We start from the raw sequence: 21,845 nt of genomic DNA, 5'->3' as shown, positions 1-21,845 counted from the left end.
GGTGAAATTAATACAATGAATGCCCAATTCTTGCACATTGGAACAAGGAGGATTAAATTCTAAAATAATAAAATCAATAATGCCATGGATGAACCGCTGTTTCTGCTTTTAGAATAAGAGAGGACACGGTGATGTCTAGAGAAAAGATATATTAGTATATACATATATACATACATACTAATCCCCCTGTGAGACCTTTCTTAAGAACCCCTGTGTGTTTGAACAGCCATTCCCGCCATTGCTTGCTTTTCTCGCACCGTATTTCCAGCTCCTCTTTTATTGGGAAGAAACAGCAAAAACAGCGCCTCCGGCCCGTAAAAGCCACAGGAAGGGTCGCCGCCCGCTTCGCTGGACCGCGGGTGGGAAGGCGACGAGGGTGGCACCCAAAGCGGACCCGCCCCTGCAGCTCTCAAAACCGAAGCAAACGCGCTTTCGCCCGGGCGCCGTAGGACGCCTTGCTCCGCTGCGCGCGGTAAGCCGGACCGAGCCCCCCCCTCCCCCCGCCGAGGGAATGAGGGGTCTGTTCTTAGCAGGCGGGCGGGCCGCGGGGCTCGCTGGGAGCGCGCGTGCTTGCAGCCGGCAGACCCCGGCCGTGGTTTACTTTTTCGGGGAGAAAGCGGGGAAGAAAAGTCACTGATCATCCAGCATACTCATGTCCGGTCAGTTTAAGAAACAGTAGCTGTGGGGTTCACAAAACACGCTAGACCAGGATTTGCAGCCTCCCTGGCTGTAGGTGGGTGAAGCACACATTTTGGCTTAGCCCTGCTGTGAGAGAAGCCCTAAGTATGTGCAGAAGCTTCCCTTTTGAAATATCAGGTTCTCAGTGTGAACAAATGTGCCTCTGGATACCTCTGTTGTTGTCCACTGGGCTCTCTGCCTCACCTGACTTTTAACACTGAACAATACTTTTTAATTTTTTAAAAAAGTGTGGGAAGGTGGCATGATGCAGCTCAGCAGTGCTGTTATATTCAAGAATGCCTCTGGGCTTCATTAGCTTTCTTAGAACATAAAAATGATAGGTGGCTTCAGCCCAGGGCCAAGTTATAAGATCTGTCTGTTGTAAATGCCCTGGCTGGGTTCACACATTGTACCAAGTAATGATGAGTTCTAACTACTGTTGTCAGTAAGCCACCACTAGGTTCATACTAATGGGAACTCCAAAACTGCTTTTTTATGTAACCCAACATTTGAGTGTAGTCATTAGGTGAGAAAGGTGGAGGCGAAAGCTTATACAGAGAGAGCACAGGGTACCAAATTCTCAGTCCAATCAGACAATCAGACATTTATCAAGCCTGGATTCCAAAGGTAGCTAACAAGGAAGCTCAGGGCATGCTGATCCACTTTTTTGTGACAAAGGACTTGGATATGATATTTCATCCTTCATATGCAACTGCTTGTCCAGTCCAGGGTCATATTATGCAAGGAGGCGAATAGCAGGGAGGATTCCACATGGTACACCTGAGTTCATCCCATACTCTCAAGGGGTGGGTACAGATAGTCAAGGTCAGAAGGACTTTGACTTTCAGAAGGACACTTGACTTTTTAAAATTCCTTTCTTCTCTTTGGACAGCCTCTTCTAGATTTCGTCAGTGTGTTCTGGGAGCACCACTGTTCAAGAATCATGAAGCCCTGGAGGTTGGCATCTGAGGCTTCGTGAGTTACAAGGCATTCTCCTTGGGCTTAGACATTGGGTTTGTTTAGGGCTATATAAGATTTTTAAAGTCTCTTATTCCTTTGGAAAGGGACCAGGTGGCTGGCATGGCCCACTGAAAATTATTGAGCCCTTTTTATCTGAACTCAGGGGTTCACTGAAGTAAGCTCCATCAGTGGGAGGTGGCCTGAGAAATGCTCTCCTGGCCTTATCAGGGACTGAGGCATCAACTCTGCTTTGATCAGGAGCACCTGTGTGTAACAGTTCACAGAGCTTTGGCCTTACGGGTCCTGGGGCTCAGCAGAGATAATAATTTTGTGTAAATAGAAAGAAACATATACACCTGATGTTAAGGGATGAATTCAAGATATGTGTTTGTTATCCATTTTTGAACTCTATAGGCTAAAAATGAGAGGATGGAGCACTATATTTCTATATAGTCTAAATTTAATAAAAAGTTTGAAGATTGGATTAATCTTATATTATCCTACACGGTGTTTTTTTAAATTTATTTATTAGTTTCTTCTTTTATGTTCAGCTTAATTTGATCACTGTAATAATATATGTCATTCTTTTTTATTGGACAGTCATTAATGTATTTTTTTGTTGTTTGTTGTATCTCACCAATTAAAAAAAAAAACAATGGTTCACTGTGACCCAAGAGATCCCTTTGGCCTTCAGAAATATCTCAAGATATCAAGGTAACATTCTATGAACGTTGCACTGTTTTGGGCCTATTCATCATGGTTACTATCTTTTGTTCCTGGACTGTCTACTCTTTCATTTCAAACTTGACCTATCTTGAATTCCTCAGAACAGAAGCCTCACTGAAACCTCAAAACCTTGAAAGAAGTTCAAGGGCATGCTGCTCTGCACTGTTATTAAATAAACCACGTGGGTGTTTATTTTAGGGTGTTGTGCAATTGCAGATAGCTGTAGCACATTTAATCAGCCATAGTTACCATGTCTTAGTAATGTGTCAGATGTTATTTTTAGTGCCCTTAAGTCAGTGCTGAACCTGGGTGGGACTGCTGGTTCTGCTTACCTAGATGGTCTGCATGGATGGAGGCCCTTCCATCTCCTCTCCTCCAGCTGCTACAAGCAGAACCTTGAGTAATGGCATGCTTTTGCTGCTGTCCTATTGTCTAGTACACCAAAGACTCAGAGGGTCCCTATCTGCTCACTTGTGCTACATCCATGTTTGGAGAAGCTACGCCAGAAGGGCTGAGCCCTGTGAGCATCTATGCAGACCTCTACGTTGGATTCCATCTACTGGGGAGCCCTTGGCAAAATGTCAAACTCTCTCAGTGGAGCTATGCCAAGCCCCATGTTACATGCCATTGATTTTTCCTTTCCTTCCATTGAATATCTCATATGAGTCACTAAAATCTCTTATATTTTGGAAAAAAGGGTAAGGGTGAGCGAGTGAATATGCATAGATGACCACCAAGTATTGAAAATACAATTCATACTTTTAAATCAAAGAAATCAAAGGCCCTTTATCTATCCCACTGTGAGATATAGATTGGGTTTACACATCACACTAAGTCGTCGTGTTTTGCCTCAACAGTAGCTTGCTGCATAAGCCACAATTGGCTAGTTGCACAGTATGCTCAGACACAATCAAATAAATTGTATTTTGGCTTATTGTGGTGTGTGAATCCATTCCTCCTGAACTACTGATTGAACCCAACTTGAACCTTTTTTGAAAGCCAGCAGTTTAATAAGAGAAATAACCAAGGTAGTTACACAAAACAGAAAGTACTCGCTCAGCGAACTTCTAAAAATGAAATCAGTTAAGTTTTCTATATTGTATAAGTGTTTTATATTGTAAGTTAATAGATAACCTGAAGGTGCAGAATGTGGAACTGTTTGGGAAAAGGGAAGAAGGAGGTGGCAAATTTGAGTGGTGAAATACAATTTGGAAATATCTCAGATTTAAGGACTTCAGCAAATGTTAGTAACTGTATGATGCAAAAGTCTAAACAAAGTAGCTGGTACACAGAGGGCAAGTTCTCCTTACAAACTAAGGCATACTTTGGTTTGCTTTGTGTAGCTTGTCATAGCATGCAGCGACTATGTCTTGTAAATATTATTTCTGCACTGGAAAAACTCATTGGCATTTTCTGTAACGCTATCTAATAGTTACCCAACTCAGATTATGGTACAGTTATGATTATGCCTTAATGCAGTATGTAATCCTATCCAGTTGGATTTCTTCATGGAACCCTAGTCAAATAAACTACGACTTAGCACAATACATGAACCAAGCTAACTGGTCCAGGCTTAGAAAAATAAACAATTGTCCATTGTCTAATAATACTTCAGCTGGACCTGGGTTTTTAAAAACTCTTCTTTGGTGGAAGAGGCCTACAGCAAACACTGCAGCCTAAAGAAAATTAAATATTTATCATATGGAAAATATAATTATGTAAACGGGGTTGATATCATGTATATAATGAATCATTATTATTCAATAAAATCTAGCAATACAGCCTTCCTCTTGTTTAATCCAAGCTGGTGCTTGTGTAGAACTCAGAGGGTTGAGTTGCTCAGGTAATACGTTGCTTAGGTGAACAATGTGTTAGTCAAGAACAAAGCATTTAGACAAATGCGTAATGTTGATTTAAGAGGTCAGCAGTGTTGTAATCTTAGCTTATGTGGTAATATTGTATTCTCCATAATGTTTACATTTCTTTGCAGGTTCTTTTCCCAACAGGTCTCGAGAGAAACATCAGTGTAATATGGCAGGCTCCTTTCAGCTTTACAAGAAGAGTACCTTTCCTTCACTTTTGGACTCTTATTTACCTCTTAATTGCCAGAATCAGGTAATGCAGGTTTTGCAGTGTGACCATTATAGCAACTGAATTTCAACTCTAGAATAACTTTGGATTCTTTTTCCCCTTTTAGTAAAATTCCATACAATGTGTATCTTAGTTTTGGCAAAAGCCCTACAAATAATCTTCTTTTCCACTGTGAATTTGCATCGTAAAGTTCATGACCTAGTTATCAGTCAAACAAGCAATTGTCAGAAACAGTACTTAAGTTAATCCTCTAGCTGATGTCTTCCTGTAAATTTTAGAGTGAATTTGCTGTCTCCAAACCTCACTAGAATCAGTGGCCCTGATGGAAGGAGAAATATTGTGAAAAGTAACAGTCTGAATGTCTTAGGAGGCAGCAGTGCTTGGTGGGCTTGGAAGCTAAGCTTCTAGTTCTTTCATCCATGTACTGCTTATTAATTGGATGGGAGACCACCAGGGGATTCCAAGACTATAGGATAGACTGGTTGCTGCCAAAAATACTCAGGGCTGTTGCTAGCACATATGGTGACTTTGGGCAAATTAGAAAAAGGTGCCCTTGTAATGGAGGAAGTGGGGAGTGCATGCGTGTGCCACTACAGCTGCTGTTGTGCCCTGTGAGCCAGGAATCATCTTGGGGGCAAGCTGCCATGGCTGTTTGCCAAGCCACTCATGCACCACCAGATCACTTGCCTTTTGTTTTGATGAGGAAGGGAAGTGTTGCTGACTCCCTGCATTTTGCTGGAGCCCCCTCAGATGTGGCACCCTTGTGCGGTGCACAACCAGAACAATGCATGGATAGGCTCGTATAGTCACCAGGAGTCAAGTCACACTTAACTCAAAGCCCTCTTCACTGAGTCAGAGGTGTTAGGGGAGCAACATGGTGCAGGAACCAAATTAGCGGTTCTAAAAAACATGAACCGCTAGGTTGAGTGAAACTCACTGCTCCTCCCTGAACGAGATCTAAGTCTGCCATATGGAAGGGCCCTAAATGCTGAAAGGTGCTCATTTTTCAGCTATAAGCTACATTTAGAATGGCAAATGATTGACAGCACTGTTTGGTTTTGCACTGTTGCTATGTTCTGTCCACTGAGTGGTCAGAACTATGCTGCCTCAGGACACACTTCCCCTCAACCAGCTTAATTGTGATTCCTCAGCCAGTGTTCTGGATTTGCATGATGCACTAACTCGTAAATTAATCTCAACAGACTAGAGTCACAGGACATGTTAAGCCACAGAAAGCTAACCAACATTAATATTAACATGAATACTGTGTACCTGAAAAGATGTCCCACAGAAGAAAATATGTTCTTTACCATTCCAGAGTGCAGGATATGGAATAATAAATGTAAACATTGGGAAGGCAAATTCTGATTGAATGTTAGAAATTGCTTCCTAACAGTGAAACAGATCAACAATGAAATCAATGACCTAGAGAGATTGTTGGTTCCTCTTCACAATATAGACTCAAGCAGGAATTTAACTGGGTTCCTGCACTGAGCAGAAGGTTGGACTTGATAACCTTAAATTTCCCTTTACAACTTTGTTATTTCATCTAAGATTAGTGTGATGTGCTGATGTACCCACCAAGTAACCAGTTTGGTTTTCCCATTTCCACAATCCTCATGGTTAACATATACTCCCTTCTCTTCTGTTGATGTATCTTGAAGCAGCTTCACTTTCTAGTAAACTTAGGGTATTTCCACAAGTACAGAATCAGTTCTGGGACTGGGCGTTCCCTGTTGTCTGTGATTAACAGCCGAGCTTCATTTTTGGCTCAGCTTTAATGTAGGCAAAATTGCAGAAAGCAAGATTTTTCCATTTGTAACTGTTAAGTTCTGCAGAGCTTGTGGGCAGTCTGTTTTCCCATGAATAGAAACTCTTGCTTCGCCATGCCTCCTGGCCATTGGGGATCACTGCAGGTCCTTAAAGGGGAAAAGCAGCTTGATGGTTTCGCAGGTCCCCCTCTTCAGCAACCACTCTGGTTTTTATTCCTTGAATATTACTAGGTAAATACATAAGAACCTTTAAAAGGCAGTCAGGATTAATCAGCATAATTTTGACTCTTGCAGAGAAGAGTGCAGGTCTTGCAATTACTCCCCCTGCCCCCCCAGTAACCCAGGCAAAGAGACGTCAGGTAAAATCAACAAGAATTCTTCTGTTTTCCCCTTTTTTGCTTGGCTGCTTTTGTTTTTAATTGCTTTGTGGATGATGGGGAGAAGAGGGGGCTAGGAATGTATTTTCTTCCTCTTTTGTGGGGGTAATGGGAAATTGTATTTTTTGTTACGGTAGGATCATCTGTCCCCCACCCCCATACACATATCTTCAGCCCCCTGCTCACGGGATCTGGCTGTTGGCGTTGTTTAGAAAATGCGTGTCCCCTCTCATGCCTTCAGCCACCACAGCAACACGCACCCATGGTTACAGCTACTGGGAAAAGCGCCTGGTTGTAAAATTGTCAGCAAGCTATCTTTTGACCATCGCACTAGCAATCGGCATTTAAATGCAACAGAGGTTCACCAGTTTGGCAGTTTTACAGGGGCTTCTTTATAGCTAGTACTCACTTTCTTTTTCCAAATAGCCAGAGAAATATGCACCATGGTTTGAAAATGTAGAGAGAAGTAGCAATTTATTTGACTTCACATTGCAAAGGAAAAACTTGCCTGCTTGACATTTTTTTCTGAAACTCTTGCTTCGGGAAGGGCAGACTCCAAATGTAATTTCCTTTTCCTAGGGACAACCCTTCCCACTGCACTTCAGTCACATGTATCTGCATGAACAAGAAGCTTGTTCTGTTTCTCGCTGGATTTTCGTAATAATAAGAAGAAACAGATGAAACCATGTTGGGAAGGGAATATTAGCCCTGTGAGGTAGCCCAGACAAGAAGCACAACCAGGAGTCCTAGCTCTATCTTTATTGTAAGCTTACATTAACAGAATTTTGCAAGACTGAAGGTATTTCTCGCCTCCTTTCCTTTTATTTTCCAGAAAACTAGGGAGGGCCCCTTCTGAAATGCTTCCCACGGCCCCTCTCCTTCTGTGGACTGAAATATCTTTTACATGCCAGTTGTCCAGTCTGCAGCTCTCCCTCCTGTTTCCCAAGGTCATTCCCACATACCATTACAGGGGGCAGGGAACTGAAGCTTTAGTAGTAGGATAATAACATTTGGGTCCTCAGTAAAATTCTGTGATTTAAGTGGGGCGGTTGCTATGTAAAAGGCTCAGCTGGAAGCACTTCTTATACATTATGCATTAAGTATGCAGTAAGATTAAATAAGCAAAACAGACATTATTTTTAGTACTACAAGAAGCTTGGGAAATCATAGGATGGGGAAAGAGAACTTCTGACCTGTAGTATAAGATTCATCTGTGTGGAGAAATTTGGTGGTGTAACAAGAAAGTATCTGTATTCTAGACTGCCCTTTAGATGTGTCAGAGTTCAGCTTGCATAATTCCCATGCAGCATTGCTGATGCTGGGAATTACAAAAGGATGAAGAAAGTTTCTTTGTACCATAAAGGTATATGATGCTATTTTGGTATTATGATTGTTGTTGAGAGTAGAAGCCTATGTATTTTTATAATTATTTTTATTTTTGCCATTAAAAATTAATGGTATCAATCAGCCTTAAAGCTAATGATATCAGTATACCTTTCCTGGCTTCTCAGAATAATTCAAATAATCTATGGAAAGTTTTAATATGCATGGGGAAAGAGATCCTTAGTGAGAGCCTTGAAGTAATTAATAAATGCCTTTTAATGGCAGGTCATCTTCGAAGCAAAAAAGGATTTGTTAGGAGTACAAAGTGGGAAGATGAAAATACCAAGATGTCAGCATATGTCATATATAATATCCCCATAGTAACAAGGTGGTAAATATAGCCATTCATTGCAAAGTGTGGAGGAAGGATGCATTTAGGTCCTTTTTTATGAATATTAAAGATAAAGCAGATATATGAGTGTGGTAGCAGTAATTGGGACCTGTCATCCAACTCCACAAATTGTTAGATATGAATTCTTCTGTACCTATTTGGGGAGCTTACAGATATTAATATAGCAACGTGCAGTTTCTACATAAAGCCATCTTGAACTGCAAAATATTACAATTTGTAAAACCTTTGCAAATAACTAATTCCATTTTTAAAAAAATATTAATTTTATTACTTGGTTCTTGAATTATGATCATTGTGTGTTGAGATTTGAGGCCTCTATGAAAGAACAGCCTTCTTTATATATTCTAGGGTTAAAATGGTTAAGAGGATAATGATATGTGTCTGACGTCCTTCTACCCCACTCCTTTTTCTTCTTGACTTAATGTTCACTCACAAAATCTGAATAGGCTTTGGACATAGGTTCAAACTCTCTTCAGGCATCTTCATGGAATGAAAGGAATTAAGTAGAGGAAAGAGCACGATGGAAGAGTTTAAGAATATAAGGACAAGGTGTATATTACGGATATGGCAAAGCATTTGCAAGAGATTCTTTGCAAAACACATTAGAAAGTACCTCTCCTTGAAGTTTAAAGCAGCCACGTAATTTGGAAAGTTTGTGCAGCTGTTTCGAAAACTGCCCCTGGTTGTCTGTGCAAGTGTATGCATGCATAGGATAGAGGTATTGGGAATGGCCTTGAAGGACAGGAGGAAGAGCTGCTACTAAGGCAATGATCAGATAAGTGGGTTTGAGCCCAGGCCAAGAAAATAACTTGAGGAAATGTTTCAGACAGACCCCTCCCTAATTCACATGAAGATAAAGTGAGGGAGAGAGAAGCACATTCAAACTTGCGAGATTCTGTTACTACAGGTGTTCTGACCTATATAGCATTTGTTTCTTAGTCTTGCCTGCCTTGTTGGGCTGACACACAGCCACTTTGCTTCAGTAGCCGTTCTAGTGGAAGTGTTTGCATGCACACATGGGCTCCTTCTGAATGCTTTATACAGATCTAGTGTGTAATGTGTGAGGAGGCCCTTCCTTTATCGATATTACACCAATGTAGAACCTGAACAGTTTCCTTGCATTTCAGGGCTTAACTGAGAAGTGGAAACATTTTGTCCATACCCAGGTTTGTCCATTGAGGCATGATGTGCGTATTTCTCAAGGTCTGGTCTTTCTGTCTTGGTACATACAGTGTTCAGCTCATTCAGTACCCAGAACTGTCAGAAATGATAACAGTTATTTTCTGGTCCATCAGAACTTTTTAAATTAAATGTAAACCCAGGACAGCACCTGCAGTTCCAAAAACAATGGTATCGTTCTGAAAGAACATTTGTATAGAATTTGGGCAAAAATGCAGAAGTTGTGTTACATTAACTAGTGAAAAAACAGCTGATAAAGAACACGACATGTAAATCAGTTCCAAACATGGCAAGGCACAGCCATTTCTCCTGTCCGCCACTGAAAAAGGTTCCACATCTGTTCAGAAGAGAATATCCTCCAGTGTTTTCTGGATAAATACAGGGGCCCTTTTTCTAACAGACCATGTGGTACTGTGCGGTCAGATGTCTGGGGAAAAACATGACATAGCCAGAAAATAAGCAGCACATTCTTTAGACTGTTCTACAATACATCTGTCGTGGAAAATGACACTAAGCAACCAAGCACGCACACTCAGTGAATGGATTGAGATGTTGCAGCTTTACTTCTTCCCCCTGGAAAATCCTGCTCCTGGCAGTATTCAATTCTACTTTTAAATACAATTTCAGCTGCAGCAGCAATGTTTGTCTTTTTGATGTAGGGTCCTTGTGTTAAAAATATTGGCATATCTGGTTTGGGTTCATCAGCCTGTTCCCTTCCCTAATAAGGATTGGATACAGTGAACTACAGACATTTTATAACTGCAGTGTATATTTGTTATAGTGAAGTAAGTGAACATCTTGGCTGTCTAAATGTTTCTACACACACACACCCTGGTTGCTTTTGTTGCGTCTGAGGCTGCTTGGTCTTTTGGTGGCTTTCCACAAGTAGATTTTTCTGGGAATTGCCAGGATTACGCATGTTTGCAGGGTGTCCTTGGTAGCAAAGAATTGCACACAATGTGCGGGAAGTTTTTGCCAGCTTGAGCAATGTTCTTTTTAAGCAGGTTGGTTCTTATCCAAAGAGCAGCATTTTATAAACATGGAAAAAAGTGTTACATTTGGAAGAATATAAAACAATAATTTCTCTTGATAGCATTTTCTTTTTGCTTGCTGTAAGTACTCACTTTGTTTTCTGGCTATACCTTATTGCATAATCTTTGTACATACTGAGAAGAAATATACTTGTGATGTTAAGTTTAATCTCTATTTTAGCAAACCGTTTCACTAGTCAAGTGCATTAGAAGAGTTTCATGATGGAATGGAATTGCCCCAGAATTAATGGTTCCTTTTAAAAGGCATTTTACTTTGATCCCAGTGCCTTAAAAATGGTGTTGGACAGGTCATTAGAGTTATATACTAAAATTCACAAGTGGCTCCTTGCTGATTCAAATATCCTCCAGATAGTTCATGTGTTTGGTTATATTCCATTCAATAGATTTTGGGAGGAAAAAATGAAGACCTTTACAACCACTGCTTCCCAATATCTCAAGCAGAATTAGACTACCTGCATTACAATTTGTATGGGCACTATTTAATTATGGCCGTGGCCTTTCTGCTTTATTTAGTGTCATCCAGTTAAGAAATTCAACTGGACATGCACGCATGCATAGAGTAAGAGGATCTATAAAACAACAAATAATGATACTTTAGTATTCTTATGGGATTTTATTTTGTTTGGCTCAGAACAGAGCAAATTGGCAAAAAACAGAAAGAAACAATAAAGAGCAGAGAAGGAATAACAGCCGAGTTTTAAGCGAGGAAGAGAAGGATGAACTCGTCAAGCAAGCTCTACTGGAAAAGGTAGTCTGCTTTCCTGGACAATGGGAGGAATGATTTTTCTCCACTAAGTAGATTTTGGCATTTTCCCTGAGTCGCTGATACTACAAATAGTTACAAATTGTTATCTCAGGCTTTTCTTAGACCAGGGCCAATTTTCAAATTCTGCTTGCTAGGCACAAATTTCGGAGTAGCTTTCCTGTACACTGATTGGAGATGATGGGAATTGGAATCCAGCATATCTGGAGGGCATCAGGTTGTCAAAATGTAGTGCTTAATATTTCAGGGGTGCCTGGTGAACATTGCTGAGAAAATGCTTTAATGCCCTATCCAATCTTACAAGGCTAATCACCCAGCTTTTCCTTAAAATTCTCCCTGGAAGGCGTATAAGATCAATCACTTTTCATCTAGTTCCAATGTTTAAATGTTCCCCAACTGTATGGGATCTGCTTGTTGATAAGTTGGTGTTACATGCCTTGGAAAATGTCTAAAGAACTCCAGACGTGGTTTCAGTAAATGCTGTTTTAAATTAGCCATGAGCTTTACCTGCTTCTGGCCAACAACCATTGTGGCTACTTGAAATGTAACTGATGTAATGGATGCAGTGGGGTAGGAAAAGGAAGATGGAATGCAGGAAGGCTAGTTTTCAAAAAAAGAAAAATTAAGCAAGTCTCTGCTATGCATTGATCTTCCTGGTGCCTTTGTGTACAGAAGCTGCAATGTGGAAAGGTGGGAACAGCTTTACCTACTGAAGAGTTAGGAGAAATATTGCCTACTCATTTTGTTTATATATGTATAAGGATTAGAGTTACGGACCCAAGGTGGAACTAAAGAATTCAGTTACAAGATTTTAAATGTTTGATTGTGAAATACAAATGTTAACAGTTTTTCTTCAATCTTCTTGTACTGGAGTCATTTCATAGTCCCCATAAAATAGTAAAAATAGTATTGCTAAAAATAGGGTCATGACTTCCAGAATTGCTTTGAAAAGCAGTGACTTCATTTCAGAAATAAAGAGACAAAGCTTATAGTGTTGCTAGGAAAACTTGTATGGATGTGTCTGTGAAGTTAGTGATAGTGAAGTTTTACTCAAAGAATTTACCTTTTATATTACAGGTAGTCCTCCCTTAAAGACCATTCGTTCAGCAATCATTCAAAGTTGGCAGCTGAACAAAGGGACTTACAACCTGTCCCTGAAGTTACAGCCGTCGCAGCACCCCTGCAATCACGTGATCAAAATTTGGATGCTTGGCAGCCTGCCTGCACTTATGACCACAGAGGCATTTTAACTCCCCCCAACCCACCTATCCCCCCTATCTATGCCTTTTTAGCCCCCTGCACTCTGTGGCCCCTGCTGCCCTAGCTGACCTTTGCCGTCTTCTTGCTCCCAATGCTGACCAAGCATATCCAGCCTGGCCCTTCGTGAGGCAGCTGCTGGCTGCATAAGGCTTTCTTCCCAAGGTTGCACATAGCGGTTTCCTCACAAGACCTGGGGAAGATGGCCTCATGTGGCCAGCAGCTGCCTCGTGAAGGGCCAGGGAGGATGTTCCTGGTCAACAGCGGGAGCAAGAAGACGGTGAAAATCAGCTGGAGCAGCAGAGCGCAGGGCAGCAGGGGCCTCAGAGTGCAGGGTGGTGAGGGTGACTGTGGCTAGGGAAGATGGGACTTCCCGGGGCCATGCTGCTGGAGTGGCTGGGGCTTCCTGGGTGTTGTGGTTTTGTGCTCCACTGTTGGGGTGGCTGAGGCTTCCAGGGGCATCTGCGGCTTCACACTGCACTGCAGCTTAGGGGCTTCTTGCAGCCCCAGAGATGCGGTATGCCAAGAAGCCTCTGAACCACAGTGTAGCAAGCAGCCCCAGAGCTGCACAGTTCTGGGGCTGCTTGCCATCCCGCAAGGCAGGGTGCAGGGTGGCCAAAAGGGCAGAGATGGGAATAGGCAGTTGGGGGGAGTTGAAGGGGAGTCAGTCCCTTACCTTGGAAGAACTGAGGTTCGGGGCTGGAAGGGACCAAGCCTGGAATGGCTTTGATTTGGGGTGGGTCCTCAGCTAATGACTGGTGGAATTTAGTTAACAACGGCAACGGGGAGTACCAGGAGTGCCATCAGTAAACGATGCAGTCACATGATGTCACACCTTACAACCGCATCACTTAGCAACGGAAATTCCAGTCCCAATTGCTGTTGTAACTCAAGGACTGCCTGTAGTACACCTTGACCTGGGCTGTTTGTTGGGGGTTTTTTTAGCATTAAAGCACTCACTAGCACCATCTGTTGGTGAATCTTCATAATACTTGGCATTTGTTATTTCCAGTACAAAAATATTACCGTAAGTGTATCTTTTTCATCTTCAGTTCTTAAGCACAATGCACACGAATTCACTGTGTTATATGTAACTTAATTTACTAGCACAGTGAAAGATGATGCATCAGTAAGATGGAATTAGAAAGCAATGTGTACTTTTGAAAGAATTATATAACATTTTAAAGAATATTATGTATTGGAAGTACAATGTTAATCCTACCGAATCGTCCCTTTTGAAAACTGGATGTTGCCTTATAGACTTAATGGATGCACATATCTGTAATAGCATATTTTACAAGGAAAACATTGTATCTGTTGAAATATCAATGAAATAATGCTGCTTGAAATATACAGTATATGTGGTGATTTTGCAGTCCATTTAGCATGAAGCTTGACTATGAGTGAGCTGGGCTAAGTGGAAATATTGCCATAGTGTAGAGTGAGTGTGACACAGATTATATTGCTGTGAAATGATGCGTTTACCCATCAGGGCTAGTCAAAATGTAAGCAAAAGAGTGAACGCTAGGTGGCACTGCTGAATTGCACTGTGCAGACAAGCGCTCTAAAGCATAAGAGGGTAAGGATTAGGGCTGTGCACAGGTCTTGGAAGAAGTCCCTTGGGCTCTGTGTAAGTCCAGCACCTGTATCATTCTGGTTTCTAGGGGGGCCTGAAAAAAGATGTCAGGTTGTAAGGGTTGTGTTGAACCTGATGAGTTGGGTGGCATCCGTTTCTTTCATGCTCATGCTGAAGCCTGAAAAGCGTTGAGCTGGTTTAAAGAAAGCGCTGTGCTCATGGGAGGTCTAACACACCTTTTTCAAATCATTTTCAAAGTGTGCACAGTCCTAGTAAAAATACCTTTGCAATAACAAGTTACAGTTTGCTGGGGAAATATGATATCTCTGGACCTGAAGTGCTCTTATAAAAAAGGGATCTATTAAAAGAAGAATTTCATAGCATCTAGTTTAGAAATTCAGAAAACTGCCTCTGAATTTGCTAAAGAAAACTTTAGGAAATATCTTAAGAAAACCCTCTGCACGGTATTGGTATACATTGAATATTTACAGTATTTGTTTTCCCTGCATAAATTTCCAGCTATAATACTGCCTGTTTTTTTAATCAAGCATCATCTTGAAACCTACAAGAATCTTTATAAGATAAGAAATATCTTATATGAACGCTACAAGACTTTATTGGATGAGAAGGTGCTAAAGCAGCGCATTCAGATCAAGGCATTTGATCTCAAACTCCAACAACAACTTAAACACAAAGAACAAAAGGTATGTGATCGGTAGGAAAAAGAAAATGGCCCAATCAAAAAGAAATTAGAAAATTCACATTTTAATCATGCATACTTCTTAGAGCTTTTTGAGCTTTTATTAATGTATATGTGGGCATTATTACATCTTTTTTGGTGTGTGTAAAGTATCTACAAATATAAGTTTTGCAAAGTGGAATCATGTGCATGATTCACAGCCAGAATAGTTTGCTGAACAGTTAGCTGATTGTCCACAGAAAATTAACTGTTGAGAAGCACAGTGTTGTTAATTCCATGCATGGAAAAACTCCTTTCGAAGTTTTTCTGAAACTTCAAGATATTTGCAGAGTTGAATTCTAAGGATGTACAAAAGGTAAGGACAGGAATTAAACATTCCTGGAGTTCAGAAATTCCACTGGCATGTACATGTGCTTGGATATGTGTTAAATAAGCTTTTAGGATTCCAGTGGTGCAGTAGAAAAATACCTTATGGCTTATGCCATATGTTTGAATACATTAGATAGCTATTATAGATCATGTATAAATTGCCATGGTACCCTCTAATTCACAGCTATATTGCATCATCTGTGTTGATGTTATTACAGTCTTTTGATGTCCTTGGATACCCTAGAGGGTACAGATAGCCATCATCTCTCTCTTAATTGTGGCCTAATTTGTTTATTATCCAAGTTGTTCTTCACCAACTTTCCTGTGCATTATAATATCTCATGTCTGAATTAATATTGTAATGCTTCTTGAAATAAAGAACTATTTTAACTGTCTTTAATGTGCTCTAAATACCTCTGAAGTATATGACACTTAGAAGACAATTGTTTCTTTAGCTGCTGGTTTTAGTTTGAAACAGTGTTTTCATATATGCTTTTATCATTTTAATTGACTATTTGCATTGTTTTATTGAAAATGCATTGATTTTTTTAATGGGTAATGTTAAACAAACATTTTAAATAAATACTGTAGGAGAAGAAGGCTATGATTGCATGGGAACACCATGTGCTTCCAGTTTGGTTCCTTGGTGAACCTGCAAAGAATACATTGCTCTAATTCAAAATTTCACAGATTTTTATTTCTAGTAGGTTTGCTTACTTTGCTGATTCTAGAGTCACTTGTACAGTGAGATGGGTGGCATATATACATTTGAAAATGAATGAATGAATGAATGAATGAATGAATGAATGAATGAATACAATCCTAGTGATTCCTTGATCTTCTGGGAACCAAGATTTTTATATAAAATATTTTGAATAGTTTAGGATGATAATAGGCCCCAAATAATGAATAAGACATAGGGCTACATTTAAAATCTATGAAGATCAACCATAAATACTTATCACAGTTGATCTCAATTTAGATCCCCAAAGAAATAAATATCAGTCTGAAAAAAAGGGGATGTATATGCATATAGTGCATTCAATGCATAAGTTTTTTATTTCTGAATACTTGTCATTTGCTCAATGTAAAAGTTAAATTATTTCGAAAGAAATTCAAACAATTCAACAGGGAAAGAAATGAATACAAATGTGAAAAATATTTTAAAAACATTTTGAGTTTGAATATTCTTATGTTTGTATGGCATAAGATAAATCTTAATAATTACACAATGACTTGAAAGTTTAAGAGAATATCTTTTAATCAGTGGCTTTGAATGTTTGCCCTCAACAATATATATTTGGATCTAAAATACATTTTATGGAACTTGAGTTTTACTTTTTTTGCAGAATACATTTTCTAACAAAGGGAAAAAAATATTCTATTTCTTTCTTTTTACTTCCACCTATCCTATTTTGTAGGCATATTTATTTTGGTGACATTACAAATTCTGTCTCAGTTGACGTTTCCTTAATATTAGTTAAAAAATAAATTGGAAGAAATAGCTTGTGGTTTTTATATACAAAATTCTCAAAATTTAAAGAATTTAACAGAATTCTTTAAAGAAAGAAAACAGAAGAATTGCTCTGAAGTACTGTTTTTGGAGTTCATTTGGGATTCAAATATGCCGTTGTGAATGATAGAAGGGTTGGAGAAATAAACTTTGGAGAAGCTAACTATATTTGTTGTCCAACTAATAAATCCAAAGAAGAAAAAAATATTAATATTCTGACCTGACTTTGCCTGATTGTAATGGAAATTAAGCTCAGGTTGGGTGAGGAATTAAACAGACTGGGATCTAAATAAAGAATTCTTCTTTTCAGGAGATTTCTCATTCTGCTCCTTTCAGTGTAAGAAAGCAAGACGCCTTCTGTCTTAAGACTCAAAATATCAGACTGTCCCTGCAAGTCACTGTTAAAGTAGAGATTGCTGTCTTATTAGCATGCTATTAATATGTGCATAAAATGTAGTCTGTGTCTCAACCCAAATACACACATTGGGAAATCAAAGGGAAATCCTTCACACCTTTTGCTGGCTTCATCCTGAACTTTTATTTCTCTCAGAATAACTTCCTTAAGAGAATTTCCTCTTCTAAAGGAAAGTTCTCCATATTTAACAAGCGAATCCATCACTGAATTCTCTTTACAACCATATGACTCCTGAAAAAAGAGAAACTCCTTTAATTTTGTTTAATTAAGGTTGACACCCAGAGAAAAATCATTTTAAACAACATTTAACACTTCAGGCTTGTTGCAAAAAATATCCAATTAGAGTACATAGGGAATGAAAAAAGGAACATTTTAAAAGCAAAATTTCACATTAAGAAATAATGCTTTGCTCCAACAAAAGGATACACTTGAATTACTTGCTGTAGAAACCTCAATGAGCATGCAAGAGTCAGGCTGCCCAATACCAAAGGCCTGTAGTCTTTGAACTTCAAAGACAAATCATTGTGTCTGATCAATTTCTGCCAATATGCTTCTGTTTTAAATTTTTCTTTATACTGTAATACTTCCCTTTTTCTTTCTGTTAAATAGTCACAACTTAACTTAGCAGGATTCAGTATATAGCTTTAATTAATTTTTTTTTAATAAAGAGAAGTTTTTGTAAGTATTGTACAGCAGCTTAACAACACAGCCTACAGTATAGAAATCAAAATGAATGTCTATAAACGTGCCATTGAGTTTGAGGCTACTGCTATTAGAAAGAAAAGAGAAAGTTTTCAGAGATGAACCATTGTGGAATTGCTTGCTATGTTGCCTTATGCAGTCCCATTGTGATACTCGCAGTGTATCTGGAGGCCACTACCTTAGGAAGGACTACAGAACTTCTAACTGGATCAGCTTTCCTATTAAGCTCAGAGCAGTTTGGCTTTCCTTACCACCCATATGTAGGACTGCTTCCCTGCCCTTCAAGACTTCAGACACTCCACTCTTCCACACTTAGGGGAACTGAGCGTATAGCCTTCACAAATGGATGGCCCACCCTAACTTTCAGAAGGATGGTAGCTTCACATCTGGGGAAGCTATAAGCATATTTACATAGAACTGTGGACAACAGGAAACATTTTTAAAGCCCATATACCTCAGGTAATGTCAGTCATTTGTAGCAAAGTTTAACTCATATGAGTGGAATAAAGTTTGGAGTATAATTATTGGAATGCTCAAAGTAGATGTACCACTTTTTTTAGGCTGTGCTAAAGCAGAGGGTAGTAAATCTCCTACTGTTATGGGTCCATTACTGTCTCTGTCTTTAATTTCAAAGGTGAAGAAAATCTAGCTCGATGTAGCTCTAGACTGCAGCTCTGGAATATTAACCCCACTGATATTTGAGTTGCTATCTCATTACTGTATTTCAACAGGAATCAAATCATGTTTTAATTCAGAAGGGTTTTCATCGATAATTATGTTTCTGTTTTTAAATTAACTCTGACTGTTGTTTAATTCTTTTATAATATTCCAGTTGTTGTATTACACTTTTCATTGTTATGATCCTCTCTTAAATCATCTACAATATGGAAGAGCAGGATAGAAATACAGTTAATAATAACTGTGATAAGTATAGCTCTTCCCTCACTCTCACTTTGTCATACAGTATAGAATGATTTGGGTCCACACATTATACAAAGGCTTAATCATGGTTCCTTTAAGTATGTTTTATTGAATAAACCCCAGTTGACTGGGTTTGTACTGATTAAGCCAAAACCAAGCAAATGGCATTACAGCACTGGATCCCATTGTTTATGCTTTGCTGTATGTCTATGTTCTCACAATTTAAGATTTCAAAGTCAGTTTTCATACAGCCCCACAAAGTAAAGTTGTATGTCTGTTTGGATGTATATATCTAAGAGACCCTTATACTAAGTTCAGGCTTTGGAGGATTGAAACTATCTTTCCATTAAAAAGAAGGATTCATTTGTGGGGTTACTTTAAAATGGCAAAGAATAGATGTCAATTGTTGAACAGGGAAGGTCCCACAGCACAGGTTTGAAAGCTGAAAAATGGGTTAAGCATGCCAGTAGGGAATGCTGCAAGTAGTTCAGAGGAATCTCATTCTTTGAGATCAACACATTAGTGTTCTATTAGAAAGTGTATTAAGTCTGCTGTCTGAAGCTATGTAAACTAAGAGAGTAAAATACTTCATAGTTGTATCTTGCATTTTGTATTTTATCTATCTTGGTGGAAGGAGAGGATATTTGCTGTCACAATAAAGCAGAGCTAGGTTGTCCTGAAATGATAAGGAAATGCAACTGTTCCTCCCTCTATATTTGAATTTCAGTAACTTTATTGGTACTATAAAGTTTTAAAGTGTGAAGATAGTTAAAACAATCAAGCAGTAGTAAAGGCTTGTCGTGTTCTATATAAGGGCTTACTTTATGCTTTATAATCTGCTGTATCCTTAATAGTGACCTGTTTCAAAAGAAACTGTCTTTAGTAATACAATAGGTGTTTCCTTTTCAATGTCATTAATCAATGCCTAAATTTAAGCACCAGTTTAATTATTTAAAAAAAAATAATTAGCATGATATGTAGAATTCTCCATTAAAAAACAAGGAGGATTGTGAAATGATAGCTGAACCAAATTCATGTTTTAATCAATAGAAAGACTTGAAATAGCTAATTGCCAAATCAGATGAAATGACCAAGAATCATACCTGTGAATCAAGAAGTCTACAGTTTGGATAGTGTGAGAGCTACTCTGATCCTCTAAAGTTTCATATAAAATTAAGATGATACCTTTCCATATTTTTGTAAAATTCATATGAAATGAAGTATGTGAAATGGTATATATATATGAAATATAATGCTTGTATAATGTATCTTACACACATGAATGTATTGTAGCCTAGGGTGTTTACTAGAACAGAGTATGAGAGGGCAGTATTATTGTTCCTTTATTGCAGTTAGAGGGAAACCGAGGCTAAGTGAATACTAGCTTGATGACATGATAGATTGCAAATGAAATGTCAAAAAAGTATGATTGAAGGTGAGCTTGATTTGTTCCTGCCCATCACTGTAGATGATATTGGGCTGGTTGGACCACAGGTCAGTCTCAGGTTGAGGCATTAAAGCAAAACATGGTATCCTGCCATTTGCATGTGTTTTGGTGAGTCTCAGACTCACATGCACCCCTCCTCAGTTCCTCTGGAAGATTCAGAAAATTGGTTTCCAATTGGAACTAATCTCAATGTGTTTTTTTTTTTTGATGACTGAACTTGGGAATTTGCAGTATGTTTATGCTAAACTTAGACACATTTAAAAAAAAAGTGGAAGAAACTAAGATTGAACATTTCAAATTCATCCACCTTGACAATATCACCTCAACACCCTTCATGACACTCAGAGCTGGAAAAATGGGGGGAAAGTTCTGGCCTTTAGCTGGTTGCCTGTCTCTAGTCAAACAGTAATTGATGAAATCATAGTTTGATTCTGGTTTGTTCTTTATCATTATCATTTAAATAAACTAGAATTCCCTCAGATATCACAAGATACTGGTAAGCTTAAAACCCGAAATGGCTGCTTTAGCATTAAAGCTACCAGATCTGGCTGCAAAAATCCAGACAACCAGTCGGCAGCAGCAAGGAAACTGATTTTTCTATACAACTCCCATAATTCCCAGCCAGTAGCTTGCAGTCTGAATTATGGGAATTGTGACCCACCACCATCTGGGAAGCTGTGTTAGCCTCTGAAAGAAAAGAGGATTCTCTAAAGCAAATATTTGATTTATATTAAAAATTGTATTGAAGAATCCACCACTGAACAGCAAAAAATAGAAAAGAGAAAGGAACTGCTGCAACTTAAATTCTCTTCTCCAAAGTGTAGATAGAAATTAATTGATTGATTGATTTTTGGCCAGACAGTAGTTTGTGACTTCTGATGACAAGAAACTTGAAGGGAAATTGAACAAGGCTACAAACAAATTTATAAGCCTGCCAGCCAGAATACAAATTGCTGAGTAAATGACAGAGCTTGCTTCCTAAGGCTGTGTTTGCGAGTCTTCGGTCAAAGCTGGGGAGTGCGGTGGGGGGTGGGGGGAGAGCACCAGGCGGTCTTAGGAATGCCTGCTGGGTTCTAATTGGTGCCCACTGTGGTTAATGGCTTCCTGTGGCTGAATGTTTACTTGTCATTTGTTTTGAGCTTTGTTTCCCAGCTATTTGGAGAGAAAATAACCATTTTTTAAAAATCTTCTTTGATAAAAGTGTATCCCTCGTCGTAAACTGCCTTTCTGCAAGCTGTCTCATGATATGAAGTACTTGGAGTCCATTTCACAGTCAAGCAGCTACTTGGTAAGATGCCCATCTCCATTTGGTTTTGTGGCTGTAACTGAAGTGTTGTAGAAAATGTCAAATACATATCCCAGGACAAAACAGCTCGCTTTTCCTCCAGGACAGTCAAATGGTTGCCTTAAGGAGTCAGCTGTGAAGACTCTTGGCCCTCTTCCCTTTCTCCTTTACTCTCTAACAATTCATTCTGTCAGCCACATAAGGTGAAAGCACCTTACCGATCTAGCTTAAAGACTTGGTTATCCACCCAAAAAGTACCTTCTAAACATGGTTCTTCTAGACAGTCTGGTTTGAAAAGAAATTGAATTTACACTGAAAACTCCTGGG

The 21,845-nt window shown here is 39.2% G+C and overlaps 1 protein-coding gene across 12 annotated transcripts in view; it reads left to right on the top strand.

Annotated features, from left to right (window-relative positions):
- The first annotated feature begins 315 nt into the window (after nucleotides 1-315).
- The window catches only part of LOC103050235 (uncharacterized), a 71,738-nt gene continuing 50,208 nt past the window's right edge, over nucleotides 316-21,845 (top strand). For 3 of the 12 annotated variants that reach the window (XM_088142943.1, XM_088142956.1, XM_088142938.1), the window contains exons 1-7: nucleotides 526-659; nucleotides 1,571-1,635; nucleotides 2,314-2,352; nucleotides 4,355-4,479; nucleotides 11,207-11,318; nucleotides 14,715-14,870; nucleotides 21,435-21,521. In XM_088142943.1, coding sequence (XP_087999069.1) covers nucleotides 653-659; nucleotides 1,571-1,635; nucleotides 2,314-2,352; nucleotides 4,355-4,479; nucleotides 11,207-11,318; nucleotides 14,715-14,870; nucleotides 21,435-21,521 — 591 coding nt within the window. In that variant the 5' untranslated portion in view covers nucleotides 526-652. Of the gene's footprint in view, nucleotides 473-520; nucleotides 660-1,570; nucleotides 1,654-2,313; nucleotides 2,353-4,354; nucleotides 4,480-11,201; nucleotides 11,319-14,714; nucleotides 14,871-21,434; nucleotides 21,522-21,845 lie in introns of those variants that run through there. The other 9 variants (XM_088142966.1, XM_088142970.1, XM_088142962.1 and 6 more) reach the window with 9 other exon arrangements.

Source organism: Python bivittatus, unplaced genomic scaffold (genome assembly GCF_059951505.1).
Source record: "Python bivittatus isolate LINGU-HERP-01145 unplaced genomic scaffold, Pbiv_v1 ctg000020_np1212, whole genome shotgun sequence".
Lineage (NCBI taxonomy): Eukaryota > Metazoa > Chordata > Lepidosauria > Squamata > Pythonidae > Python > Python bivittatus.
The sequence above is the reverse complement of the archived record's forward strand: the minus strand, read 5'-3'. Positions and strand labels throughout refer to the sequence as shown.